Consider the following 14,945-nt stretch of genomic DNA (forward strand, 5'->3'; position numbering starts at 1 on the left):
GTCATAGATACATGATTTAAGCCTTTTGGTTTAGTGTTCCAGCCATCTTTGGCACTGTGTTCTTTGCATAGTGTGCCATAACGGCCGTTATGGGGTCGCCAAGTTGTGCAAAATCGATTACGTATCAGCCGTAATGTAATGGTAACGGTGGTTATTGTTACGCGATATGAGGCTGGAATGAGGTCTAGAAAGAAATGAATTGCAGTGGCCATTATGGGGCCATAACGACCGTTATAGGACATAATGGCCATTACAGTCCCTGTAACAGTCATTATGCATAGTAACTCTAAAAGAAAACAGGAAAAAAAAGAAAAAAAAAGGGAAAGAAACACCTGACTTTTCTTTTCTTACTGTGGTTGCCCTCTCGTTCTCTCCCTCTCTTTCCCCCCCTCGTTTTCTCTCTAGAAAAATGAATGGATAGCTGCGCACTTTTTTTAAAGTAGTTTGTAGCGTACGCCGCTCTGTGCAAGTCACTGTTTTGGTGCATGGGGTCCACCTTGATTTATGTGTTGTATATCCATGCTGTCTATCATTTTTGAAGTTCATTTCAAGGAATGGTCCCTAAAATGAAGCAAATCCAAATCTCAAGCGGACCATACAGTAGGGATTGAATGTTCATTGTTAAAAACTTCGAAGTGCCCACTATAATGTTTATTTTCTGTTGAACATATCAATAATGTCACATAGACCTAGATCAAGGGAGAACACAAATAGCAGCTTGATCCAATATATATATATATATATATATATATATATATATTTGGTCCCAAGAAGTTTTTGGATCTGCCAGAGATTTGTGGTCCACCAGAGATTTGGATCTGCCTCATTTTTTGGACCATGTCCTAAAATGAATTGGCAAAAAGGATGAACAGCATGCATATACAACAAATTCGTCGAGGTGGGCCCCACATTCAAGGTGTCACTTACTAATGGTCCATCGACGATTTAGATTTGCCTGATTTTTGGGACTATGACTTAAAATGAGTTGGCAAAACAAATTGATGGCATGGATATACAAATACGTTGAGGTGGGCCCCATATTCAGGGCCTCACCCACTAGTGGTCCACTTGAGATCTAGAGCTGCCTCATTTTTAGACCATGCCCTTAAAGTGAGTTGGCAAAATGGATGGATGACATGGATGTACAATACATTGAGGTGGGGCCCACGTACATGGCCCTAACAATCGTACATGAGGCATACCTCAAAATGAATCAATTAAATTATGTCACTGTTGTTGCTTAGTCACAATCCCCAATTAAATTATTTGGATGATTTTGATGGTTAATTTGCAGACACTTGTTTTTTGAAATAAGACCATTTGATATTTTTCATTCTTCCCTATCCATTAAATGTCCACCAATCCATTAGTGGGATAAGTGCCAATAGATTACATGAATTTGAAACTGATTTGGGACATCGAATGGTCCACCAAATTAGCCCCAAATTGTCAACACTATTCACCCGAATCTAATTTCATTTTTTAAAATAAGATCTATTAGGGGAAATGATATGAAATTGTTAGATGTATGAATCACATAATCGGACACAAAAGTCCCTGGACTCTGCATGTTGAAGTGAAATGTATGCGAGTCGCAAGGTATGTAATACACCAATAATATAAATCATAGTAAAGCTTGCAAATATGAGATGTTTTGGTATTACATTCATTCTGATCAATTCATATTGATATTATATAGTTAGATAATTAAATATAAAAGATTTGCAGTCAATTCCTGGTTGTCAGGTTTATAAATTCATTGGACAGTCTAATATAGCATTCTCACCAAAGATTGGACCCGTTTCACTGCCATAAACATGTTCAAAATTATATATTAATGCATATTTGGAATATTTACAATTTTCTGGATTTTCTAGATATTTTCCCGATTTTTTGGAGCAAAATAAAATAAAATAAAATCAATGGATATAGGGGCAGCCGTCCCCCTCCGCGTATCGGCAGTTATACCGATTCAGTGTATTCGTAAAGGTGGGCACCATTACCGCTACGAAACACCTCGGGGGCCATAATAGCTGTCATGTAACAATAATGGTGGTGACGTTACACGTTACGAGGTTATAACGGCTGTAATGGCCATTACGGAAAAAAAACCTGTTTTGGCCCCCGCAATGGACACTTTTTGTTCCCAAAAAATTAAAAAAAGAGGCTGTAGCGGTGGTTATGGCTTATATTGTAAGTTGTAACCACCACTGATATCATTACGAAATATGTTGGTTCTTTTGTTGATAAAACTATCATTGCCATTAAAAAAAAAGGAAAAAAAGGGGTATGCCTCAACTCTTTTGTAATTCTGTTTTCCTCTATGAAGCTTCCTTTTTTTTTTTTTGAAAGATTCCTCAATGAAGCTTTATTATCGATCAATAACAAAAGAATCTAAATCTATTCACAGATCCTCACTTGTTAAGTTTTAAATTAGATAATCTTAGGAGCAACAACTGTAAGTCTCTAGTTGACCAATAATGGGGAGCTGTAGCTGCAATCTTCAAGTAAAACAAATATCCAAAGGGCCTCAAAGGAGCTTGCATTTATGATCCAATGAAAGTATCGCAGTCACAGAGCTTTTTTTTTTTTCCCTTGGCAGAAGTATTTCAATTTTCAAGTTCCCTCTATAAAATTCCACATATATGACATATGTTACATAGTGGCCACTTGACTAAGTTTTAAGCTCTTTTCTTTTCAGAGTAGTTTTAAGCATTTTATAGGAGGAAAGCATGTGATGGATGAAAGAAACGGCAGAACTGGATTTCCCAACGATGGACCTAGATCATTTAAATGTTTCAGCACAACCATATCTTATATGACATAACATAGAATATGCAAGATGGACCTAGATCATTTAAATGTTTCAGCACAACCATATCTTATATGACATAACATAGAATATGCACTTCATGCTTGATATGGTCAGCCATACCCACATATTTTATATTAAACCGTAATTAAAAAGATCTAAACATATCTAATAAAGTCTAAAGATGGATAAAAATACACAAAAAGATCATCATGGCCTTATACTCGGTAAGTGAAAAAACATGATATGGGTCTCTCTTCCTCTAGGGCCTTCAATCTTTTGGGGACTTCTCTGATTTTCCCTCCCTCCCTCCCTCCCTTCCTCTAGGGCCTTCACTCTTTTGGGGACTTCTCTGATTTTCTCTCCCTCCCTCCCTCCCTCCCTCTAGGGCCTTCAATCTTTTGAGGACTTCTCCGATTCTCTTAGCACATGGATGAAATATCTCATTTTTCCTCCATTGTGACTATTACTCCCAGACTGCTTTGAATGACATCATTTGTAATTTTTCCTTCATAGTTTTCCTACGCATTCATTTCAACATCTAGATCTCTATAACATCCATCCTCTATTCATGTTGCCTCTTAGTTGCCCAATGGTCTTACTCCATACAGCTTAGTCGTGTAATAGCCATCTCATAAAAAATTCCTTTTAGTTCCGTTGACGTGCGGCGATAACACAACACTTTAGAGGCACATCTCCACTTCATGCACCCGGTTCTATTCCAATGGAAGCATCCTCCTTAATCATTCCATGTTTTTGAATGATAGAGCAAAGATAACCAAAACAGATCACTTCGATTAAAAAAACAGTAGAAAAGAACAAATACATGGCCATGTCCACATATGTTGAGATCACCTAGTCATACCTGACCTGACTAACATAGCTGGATATGCAGTGGTTTCACATTGACCACATTTACAGGTGATCTATGATTATCTGAGGGCTCATGTTTTGTCTGTGAGGGTTTTAGAAGTTGAATTCAAAATGTTTATATCAATCCCCTCTTCCTATTGAGAAAGAAGATCAGGAATGAAAGAAGTGAAATGCAGTAGGAAAACTGAATAATAAGATATCTTGGTTATTCTTTCCTCCATTCCATCCATATTCATAGAGACGGAATTCTTATAAAGATTCATGAAATCTTGTAGTGTCTACTACTTTTCGTAATCAAGATATCTGGCTTCTAGTAAGAGTCTCCTCTCATAGTGAGTAACTTGCACACTTGAAATTATTGTACCTAGCAGATGTTCATGGAGCTTATGGATTTGATGGTATTAATTTGCTTAAATTATTGGGCTTATAGTTTGAATTTATTGCTCTTAGCAAATCATTCACTTGTGTACTTTAGTAGGATTGACCTTCTGAAGCTGTCATGTTATCTGACTATATCTTTATGAATCATTTTGGAACCTTAGATTTTGTTGATAGTCACAAGTTGTTGCTTTTTTACTTTGCTCTACAAACTATTCTTGTTTTGAAATCGATATACGACACAAATATTGCTATCACATTGATTAGTGTTTTGGTACACATTTCATTGATGTTGGTGTTGATGAGCATTCACTGTTTATATTGACAGGTTGTAGTCATTTCAGGGGAGACTGGATGTGGCAAAACTACTCAACTTCCTCAATATATTTTAGAATCTGAAATAGAATCTGGTCGTGGAGCATTCTGCAGCATCATCTGTACACAACCTCGAAGAATATCTGCCATGGCTGTTTCAGAAAGAGTTTCTACAGAAAGAGGAGAGAATCTGGGAGAATCGGTAACTGCTACTATATTTGGTGCTTATTTTCTTTCTTGTCTATTTTTTCGTCAAAAAAGATCTCTTGAATTTCTTTGTTCTGGCTGCTAGAAACGTAAGCTTTTGTGGTAGGTGGGTTACAAAGTTCGGTTAGAGGGAATGAAAGGAAAAAACACGCATCTGCTTTTCTGTACCAGCGGCATTTTGCTAAGGAGGTTGCTGGGAGACCGTAATCTGAATGGTATAAGCCATGTTTTTGTTGATGAAATTCATGAGCGAGGCATGAATGAAGGTATGGTATTTGAAGTAGTTGATTTGATATCATGATCATTAAGTTTCCACAGTCAAGCATTAGCAGTAAGTAGTGTTTATACATTATTTCCTCATGATAATGATCATCATCATCATAGGCTGTCCCAGCTATTTGGGCCGGTGTATGCATTATTTACCTTTTTTCCTTGATGAATGTCTCACAGATCTATTTACTGATGCTGTTAATTTTATTTTGTAATACAGACTTCTTATTAATTGTGCTGAAGGATCTTCTTCCTCGTCGCCGGGATCTGAGATTGATTTTGATGAGTGCAACTCTTAATGCTGAGTTATTTTCAAACTTTTTCGGAGGAGCACCAACAATTCATATTCCGGTGAGCTAATACTACTGGACTATTAAGGAAATGAGTTCTTTATCGAAAATTTACACCCCACCAACCCCCCCCCCCACAAAAAAAAAAAAAAAGGAAAAAAGAAAAAAAGATTTCATGTTGTTCTGTATTTAGGATTAAAAAAACAAAAGTCGAAATGAGTTGTGCTGGTAGTTTTACACTCTTTTTGGTAGATGTGTAAAAATGGGTTCATCTCATTTTAGTTAACAGTAATAATGTATTAGAGATCTTGATCTCTAATTCATAATTAAATCTCTAATAAATAATTACTGTTAGCTAAAGTGAGATGAACTCAATTTTAGGTGTCTATCAAACAGGGCCTTAGGCTTTTCTTGAGACTATGGATAGCTTGTACTCTCTTGTCCTATCCTGACTTTCAATTTCTGTGTTCTGCACATGCAAATCTGCTCAACTTTCGGACTTTTGAACTGTGTTCTGCATATGCTTTTATTCTTAACTTTCAATTTCTGTGTTCTTCATATGCATTTATGCTCGACTCTTTGTTTCTTCTATTCAGTGGCGGTTAGGAATAAATGACTTTGGCACATCTTTGTTATTGCATTGGTGGACTTAGAACAAAGATAAGCTTGCCAAATGAAGCTGTTTCTGTAAGTTGTTGAAATGTTTAGTTAAAAATCAGGATTTCCAACTGATGGTTTAAATTACCATCCAATGGTTTTCTTTTCACCCTTCGGTTCTTTTGTTTCTTTTCCTTTTCCTTTTCCTTTTTATTATTTTTTTCTTCTCCTGGGTAGAAGTACTGCAGTTGGAGTCTCCTGAGTTGGGATATTCAGGCTCAACCCTCTGCCATGGTGTCAATAGCCGCTGGAATCTCGTCAGCTAGAGAAGGAGCACTGCTGTTCTGGTGCTTCCTCAGGACTATGACCCAGGACCCCCCCACACACACATCCCTTTCATATGTTCTTGACCTATCTTTGCACGTGCCCTTCCACCCCTCACGTGTCCTCTCCCCACCTCGCGTTTCTCCCCTTCACGTGCCCTACCCCCCATTGCTCAGCCTCCCGCACCTGTAGTCGTTGGGTCCCATCCCCTGTGCTTCATCAGAACCATTAGTTCCCCCATCCCAAACATCATCCCATCCATCTTAGATAGATGTGGCTTGCATCAGCTTGCTGGTGTTTCAGCTGATGCTATGGTTCAGACTCTACCTTGTGGCATCTCTCCTGACCATTCAAGGCTCTTGGAAATGCTTCACGAAGATGGCCTTGGATCTTCTCAGCTGATGGAGATCTCTGCTAACATAGGTAGCCAGTTCTCGTTCGTCACATGTGCCAATAGGTCAGGGTCAGAGCTGAGACCTCCTCTGGGATAGATAGTGAAACGAGAGGAGAAGCTGAAGCTTCAGCCCCTCTCTTCATGTGGATGCTTGTTCTTGTGACGTTATCTGCTCTGTCAGATGACGAAGGGTGTTATTACTCCTTCGACACCTTGAGCAGCTGTGCTTTAATGAAAGGCTGCTTCTGTGCGTCGGTCAACCCACAATCGATGCTCTCTCAATGTATGACTCTGGTGATGCCTTAATTGATGAAGACAATAGGGGTTCTCTAACCTCGATATGCACCCCATCTTAGCATCCCTTGAGGAGTGACAGCAACATTCTTTCCTTCCTCTCCCTTAGACTGGTTTCGACGTGGCGAGTCTAGAGGTAGCCTTCCCACTTCGAGAACTTCAAATTCCCCTATAATGACAATGATGTCAGCCCGAGCCCCTTTTCTTCCACGACTTTTCACAGAAGTTTTCTCTCTGTTATTTTTCAAAAGTTCATCTTTTGGTTTTAAATGGTTGTTCTCAGTGGTTTGGGCCTACTAAGGCCCCCTCAGGGCACCAGTTGTAGGAAGATTTGAATGATATTTGTTCCAAATGCTCCCTTGGTGCTTTTTTTTTTTTTTGGGGGGGGGTGTGGAATCAATATCATTTTATTTTCCTTTGAAAAATCGAATGGCAGACGCCTCGCGTCCAGTATGAAGGCTTTTTCGGAGTGGGTCTTTAAACATGCCTTAGTTGATCTTCCCCTCTCAGACATTAAGTTCACTTGGTCCAATGGTTAGAAGCCCCTATTCTATATTGCCTCGATGGATTTTTCATCTCTTTGGACTGGTTAGATGCAAGGCGTTAAGAAACTGTTACGTTATGGGCATATCAGCCGTTATGTTATGTTAACAATCAATATCGTTACGTGATATGGGGTTAAAATTGGTGACCCCCTAAAATTGGAAACCTTAATGGCTGTTATGGGGCATTATGACTGTTTTGGGAAAATATAATCCGACCATAATTAAGGCCAGCTTGGCCTAGTCACGTCTCAAGACGGATCAACCGAACTTCTTTCAAGGTCGGCTCAATCAGACAAGCGGCGACTCCAGAGATACTTATTCAAATGAGACCAACGAGCAAGATGGATCTGAGCCGTAGCATGGAAAGACATGGGCTCGGGTGAATCAACCCTGCCGACCCCAACTTCGGGCCGTCCACAGTTGACCCGGGGTAGTCTGAGCCCGATTGAAGAGAGTTTTGCTCGGCTCGTCCGCTCGGACTAGCTTTAATCAACCAGCTTAGTTAAGACGACTGAGCCGAGCTTAATACAGTAACGCATGATAACCTTAACCGCCTAACCACGATCACGGGATAACTGACAACATCATCACGTATGCAGTTCTCGCCTAATGGCAAGGATCGTACTGAGAATAGCGGATGTCCACTCCGACCAAACAGTATAAATAGGAGTCTAACCAAATGGAACAGGTATGCAAAATCTCTCACCCTAAACCCCATCCACACAACTTAGACCCAGATTCCAGGTCTGACTTTGGCATCGGAGGGTCCCCTTCTCTTGCCGGGGTCTCCATTGTCGTTCATCTGTGCAGGCGCTCGGATCTAGGAGCTCATCGAGGTTGAACTGGATTTTGCATCAATATTTTGGCGCCGTCTATGGGAAGTTCGACGTGAAAGCTGCTCCTACTTTATCAGAGGAAAAATGGCGAAAGGAAAGAAGAAAGCGCTTCCTCCAACCATTGTTGTTGATCCCGAGCCAACTGGGCAGCGAAACTCGTCTTCTCAATTGCTCGCTGAGTCGGCTCCGACGGGACCAACGCAGCGATCTCGGAATCAAGGAAGCAGATATCACACGTTACAAAATCAAGTGGAAATGTTGGTCAATGAGCTTGGCCAAATGAAACAACAAATGGCTAGACAACATCCACCCCTTGATCGTGAGGCGAGCACTCCGCTAGTTGCAGAACATTCTGCCCCTGTCGGTTCTCAAGGAGGAACATCTCGAGGCGCGTCAGCCCAAGCACCGACCCATGCCCAAGGCATGTCGGCCTGAGCGCCAACACATGTTTCTGAATCCTCGGCATTAGCTCCAACCGACCTCCATCATGAACTAGAGAGGAGACGCGAGAAAACTCTCGAAGTCGATCTGGCTCGTGAAACTGTCGCTGAAAATAAAGACCCTTGGGAAGCTTAGCTTGATGAGTTGCAAGGTCAGATTGGCGTTACGTGTTGAGCATATCAAGCACAGGCTCCGACCGCAGTGGAGGCGATGATGAAAGAGGCGGAGGCCCCGTTCACCAACGAAATAATGGGCGCAATCATGCCTCCAAGGTTTCGGATGCCTCCCATCGCACAATATTCGGGTTTTGGGGATCTGATCGAGCACTTGGAGGCCTATCGCTCATGGATAGAGCTCCAGTTGGCCTCCAGACCGATCATGTGCCGAGCCTTCTCTATAACTCTCACAGGAGTCGCACGAAGCTGGTGCCGACAGCTGAAGCCGAAGTTGATTGGCTCATTCGCCGAGTTTCGCTAAGCATTCTTGACACAGTTCATCGTTAGGAAACAACGCCGGAAGCCCTCTGCTCATCTGCTGACCATCAAACAGAAGGAGGGAGAAGCATTGGAGGATTATATTCTTCGGTTTAATGGGGAGGCGATGTAAGTCGACGACTATTCTGACAAGATGGCTCTGGCTGCGATGATTGCTGGACTCAGAGAAGGTTCCTCTTCTCGATAGGGAAGAACCCTCCGACTACATTAGGGGAGCTCATGAACCGAGCTCAGAAATACTCGAACGCTAAAGATTTCTCCAGCTCTCGGAAAGGAGCCCAAAGTGCCGAAAATTCTACGAGGGATAAAAAGCGTAAGGAGGCCCCACACCAGTCAAGCTCAAACAGGAAGAGATCGGACGTGGACACCTCACGTAGCTGAAGGCCGAGCAGGCATCCCGAGAGTTGATTTAGCTTGTACACTCCCCTCAATACATCTCCAGAGCAAGTCCTAGAGATCCGAGACAAAAAGATTTTTAGGTGGCCAAGCTATATGAAAATGGATGCGAGTCAACGAGATTAAGCGCAAATACTGTCATTTTCATCTCGACGATGGCCACAACACTAGCGATTGCATTGATCTCAAGGAGGAGATCGAAACCCTTATCCGCAAAGGGCATTTATGTGAGTATGTCAAGAAGGACAAGCAAGCTCGGGAAGATGAATAGCCGAGCAGAGGACCAGACGACAGTGTTGAGATTTGAACTATTTGCGGAGGACCATCCGGAGGCGGAGACTTAAATCGAGCACGCAAAGCACACACTCGGAACACTGACCCTGAGCATTATAGCCACCTAGCAGATAGACCAAGCAAGGAGCTACGCACGAGTCCGTGCAGCCTGACATTTACAGAAGATGACGCTTGCAGTATTCAACATCCTCACGACGATGCTCTAGTGGTGGCTATGTCAATAGCCAATCGAAAGGTGTATCGCATTCTAGTCGATACAAGAAGCTCAACCGACATATTATACTTCGAGGCCTTCGATAAAATGGGTATCAGCAGATCCCATCTTCGACCCATCCAAACCCCGCTACACGGCTTTGCGGGGGATAAGGTCATCTCCGAGGGCGCAATCCTCCTTGTCACGACAGGGGAGGGACATAATTAGGTCACTTTGATGGTGGATTTCTTGATGGTAAATTGTCCATCGACTAATAACGTGATCCTTGGATGACCTTCGTTCAACTCCATGAGGGCAATGGTATCTACATACCACTTAATGATGAAGTTCCCCACTGTAGGTGGGGTAATCATCTCCGAGGAGACCAACGTGAGGCTCGACGCTGCTATTCAATTGCGGTGAGGAAAAGCATACCTGAGCAAGCCTTGACGATCATCTCACTCGATCCCCGAGGAGTCATCGGAGAAAGGCTCCCCGATGGAGGAGCTTATTACCATTCCGCTCGACGAAGGCGACCCCAGCAAAACGGTGCAGGTCGGATCATCTTTGACCCCTGACCATTGTACTCAAATGATGAGTTTCCTCAGGGAAAACAGAGATGTGTTCGCCTGTATTCATCAGGATATGCCGGGCATCGATCTCGAGGTGATGGTTCACAAATTAAATGTGGATCCGAGCTTCAAACTGATCAAGCAAAAGAGAAGAAAGTTCGAGCTGGAGCGATATGCGGCAATCGCCGAGGAGGTCGGCAAACTGCTAGATGCGGGCTTCATCGAGGAAGTCTATTATCCCGAGTGGATTGCCAACGTGATGTTGGTTAAGAAGTCCAACGGGAAATGGCGCGTCTGCGTTCATGGACGCATACTGGTCGACAATACAGCTGGGCACGAGCTGAACAAAGCATGCCCAAAAGACAACTTTCCTCTTCCCAGAATCGACCAACTGGTCGACAATACAGCTGGGCACGAGCTCCTGACGTTCATGGACGCATACTCGGGTTACAATCAGATAACAATGCATTGCTCGGATAAGCAGAAGACTACCTTCGTCACTGACAAAGGTCTCTATAATTATAAGGTCATGCCATTCGGCCTAAAGAATGCAGGGGCGACGTACCAACGATTGGTGAACAAGATATTTGCCCAGCAGATCGGTCACACAATGGAGGTGTACGTTGACCACCTGATTGACCTCGGCAAGACATTCTCTATCTTGAGGAAATACCGAATGAAGCTGAATCTAACCAAGTGCTCGTTCGGGGTTGGCTTGGGTAAATTCCTCGGTTTCCAGGTCAGTTAGAGAGGTATCGAGGCAAATTTGGATAAGATCAAAGTTCTACTGGACATGGGGTCTCCCTGAACACTGAAAGAGATGCAATGTCTTATCGGAAGGGTGGCGGCCCTTAGCCGATTCGTCTCGAGAGCAACAAATAAGTGTCTCCCATTTTTTCAGCAAGACAATAAGAAAGCGGAGTGGACCTCGGACTGCGAGCAAGCATTCTAACAGTTAAAGCAATACTTAGGATCACCCCCGCCATTGTTAACACCGGTAGAAGGAGAATCATTACAACTTTACCTGGCCATGTCCATCTTGGCCGTGAGCTCGGCCCTTGTCCGAGAATCCGAAGGGAAGCAGTACCCTGTGTACTATGTTAGCAAAGTGTTGGTCCCCGCCGAGACCCGGTATCCGAGCATAGAGAAGCTCACTCTGGCCCGAGTGATCTCGTCCAGACGACTCTGTCCCTACTTCCAAGCACACACCATAGTGGTCCTCACCGACCGGCCTCTTCGTCAAGTTCTCTAGAGACCTGAGGTGTCGGGGCGACTGACCAAATGGGTGGTCGAGCTTGGCAAATTTGACATTCGATATCAGCCCAGGACGGCTATCAAAGGTCAGGCGGTGGCTGATTTCATCGCTGAGCTTTCGGGTCAGGATGAGCGGACATCCACAAGCAGCCTAGGAGGATCGTCCGTTCCATCAGAGACATCTGATCTGTGTGACGGAGCTCTCCAGCCCTTCCGTCCTGCCGAGGGCCCTGCGGCGGAGGAGGTTGACCCAAATAGTTGGGTACTTTATGTAGACGGGTCATCTAATGCGAGACGTGGGGGAGCAGGGATTGTCCTACTAGCCCCTGACCAGACGATTGTCCAATATGCTATAAGGCTCGGGTTCCGCGCCTCGAATAATGTGGCCAAATACAAAACACTGCTAGCCCGGCTCAAGCTAGCAGTCACCATGGGGTTAAAGCACTCGAAGTTTGATGTGATTCACAGCTCGTGGTTAACCAAATATCAACAGAGTACCAGGCGAAGGAAGCCTGGATGATTACCTACTTAGCCAAAGCTAGGAAGCTGATCGACAAGTTCTAGAGTTGTAAAATCAGTCAGATCCCGAGAGCAGACAATTCATGGGCGGACGCCCTTGCTTAACTAGCCTCCGCGACAGATGGGGATGTTCCGAAGCTCATCTCGATAGAATTCATTGTTGGGCCAAGCATTGACCGCATCAATCATGAGGTTGTCCAGCTCATGCAAGTAGCCTCAAGTTGGATGGACCCAATCATTGAGTACATACATGAAGGGAAACTCCCTAAGGATAAGTTAGAAGCGCGATGACTGAGACTCAGGTCGCTCGATATGTAATCCTCGACGGCATCCTATACAAGAAAGGTTTCTTTATGCCTTACTTGAGATGCCTGTCACGCCCCAAACTTGGAAACTGGGCTCACGAAATTCCCGATTGCCGAATCCTGCGCCGACAGCCTCCGTAGTGCCCCATTCTCGGCTCCCAGCGCCCATACACTCGATTCCGATCCTGGGACCCTACAAGGAGGATTTCGATCATAAACTGGTTTCATAATCAGCATAACCATAAGCATAACCCAAGAATAATAACCAGAACGCTATCACAAAATCCACTAAGAGAATGATGAGAATGGGCCTAACAAGGCCTAAGGGAAGGTCACAATGTGGACATTTAACCATCATTGCCCATCAATGTGGACATTTAACCAACATTGCTCCCAAGGAGTGGCCCACATAGAGCCAAACATATAGTGGGCCCATGGCCGTACACAAAGGCCTCATACGCAACATAATGGGCCTCACATAAAGGGCCTAATGTACACCATGATGGGCCTTACTCATGGACTACATATGCATCACATTGGGCCTCACTCATGGGCCTCACATACATCACTTTGGGCCTTACCAAATGGGCCTTATACATCACATCGGGCCTCATCATATGCGCCTCAAATACATCTCATTGGGCCTCATTCAAAGGCCATAAATACATCACATGAGCCTGATTCAAAGGCCATAAATAAATCACATAGGCCTGATTTCTGGGCCTTAAATACTTCACAATGGGCGTCATACAACAGGTGGGCCTCATATATATCAAGTGGGCCTGATGGGGCAACCCATGGTTTAACAAAAACAGATGGACAGCGTGGTTAAAACATACATCATAGGTGGGATTTCCATGTTGATGGTATGGATATACACACATCTCAAGGTAGGCCCCACCCTCACACATGTAGCACGTGTGGGGTGGGTCCACGCCCAAAAACGGACGGGCAGCATGGTTGAAACGCATACATTCAAGGTGGGTTTCCACCATCCAGATCACTGGATGGTGCAGATGCAAGGCATATACATCACGGTCGGCCCCCACACAGCTCGTCCATATGGACGGTGCTAATGTAATACAGACATTAGGGTGGGCCCTACCCCCGCACGTGTGGGGTGGGTCCCAACCCAACAAATGGAAGGACGGTGGGGATATACCCATACATCATGGTGCGGCCCATACAGCACCGTCCAGAAGTGGATGGTGTGGATACATAATACATACAGCAAGGTGGGTCCCACCCCCACACATGCCACACGTGTGGGGTGGGCCCCACATCCAAGAAAGATGGATGGCTGGGATATAACAGATACATCACGGTTGGGCTCCACAGGAGCACCGTCTAGATGGACGGTTGGGAGAAATACATCTCGGTGGCCCACAGAACTTTCTGTCGTCAATGCAGCAGCAACTGTTGCTGCGTGGGACCCAAAACAGATGGACAGTTGGATAAACCACATACGTTGAGGTGGGTCCACATGTGTGGGACCCACCAGATCAGCTAATATATGTGCTTTCTTTGCATCTGGGCTTGTCCAGCTGGACGGGCAGCAGGCCTGTCCGCTGGACAGGCAGCGAGGTGGGCCCAATCATGAGGTCGGACGGCATGGAAGACATGTACATTAGGTGGGTCCAGACGTGCATGGCCCACCATTCGATCAAGCTAATATTTGCATTTTTCCTCCATTCGGGCTGTCCCGAAAATGGGCAGCAAGTGGGTTCCATTTGTTGGACGTCTAGAAAATCTGGACAGTCTAGATTTGCTGATCATATTAGGTGTGCCACACACACATCATTATCATCACCATAAGAAGAAAGAGGGAGAGACAGAAGAAGAAAGACCGGCCAAAGGGAGGGGACCTCGCCACTATGGGCCCCTCAAAAGATCCAAACCATACACCATGATCATCATAAGGGTCCCATGCATGCATGGGCCCTATAATAGAAAATCTGAGGTGGGGATGCCATCCCCACCATGCAATTCAAGGGTCTAGATGACCCATCAATGAACTAAATCAAATAATACATCATGATGGGGTCTATGGAGAATGGCCCCATCGTGGCTTGTGCTTGCAACCAAGGTGGGCCATCGGCCACACCTAGGGGGGGTAAAATTGGATCTCCACCATTAATTGGTGGGTCTTATACGCCCTCTAGCAAGAATAGATGAAGATCCATGGAGAAAATGAAAGAAACTACACCTAAGATGCACCCACCTTCAAATCTTCTTGCTCTTCTTCCACCAATGGCTTCCAATGCTCCAAGGGGGTCGATTTAATGGTCAAGATGAGGTTTGGAGGGTTGGATATGGGGGATTAGGGAGCTTGAGGTTGCTGG

General features: G+C 44.3%; 1 protein-coding gene across 2 annotated transcripts in view; it reads left to right on the forward strand.

The window, feature by feature from the left end:
* LOC131233244 (DExH-box ATP-dependent RNA helicase DExH3) overlaps nt 1-14,945 on the forward strand; it is a 144,794-nt gene that overhangs the window by 37,627 nt on the left and 92,222 nt on the right. For both annotated transcript variants that reach the window (XM_058229890.1, XM_058229891.1), the window contains exons 6-8: nt 4,392-4,580; nt 4,692-4,851; nt 5,076-5,206. In XM_058229890.1, the coding sequence (XP_058085873.1) occupies nt 4,392-4,580; nt 4,692-4,851; nt 5,076-5,206 (480 nt within the window). The remainder of the gene's footprint in view (nt 1-4,391; nt 4,581-4,691; nt 4,852-5,075; nt 5,207-14,945) is intronic.

Source organism: Magnolia sinica, chromosome 18 (genome assembly GCF_029962835.1).
Source record: "Magnolia sinica isolate HGM2019 chromosome 18, MsV1, whole genome shotgun sequence".
NCBI lineage: Eukaryota > Viridiplantae > Streptophyta > Magnoliopsida > Magnoliales > Magnoliaceae > Magnolia > Magnolia sinica.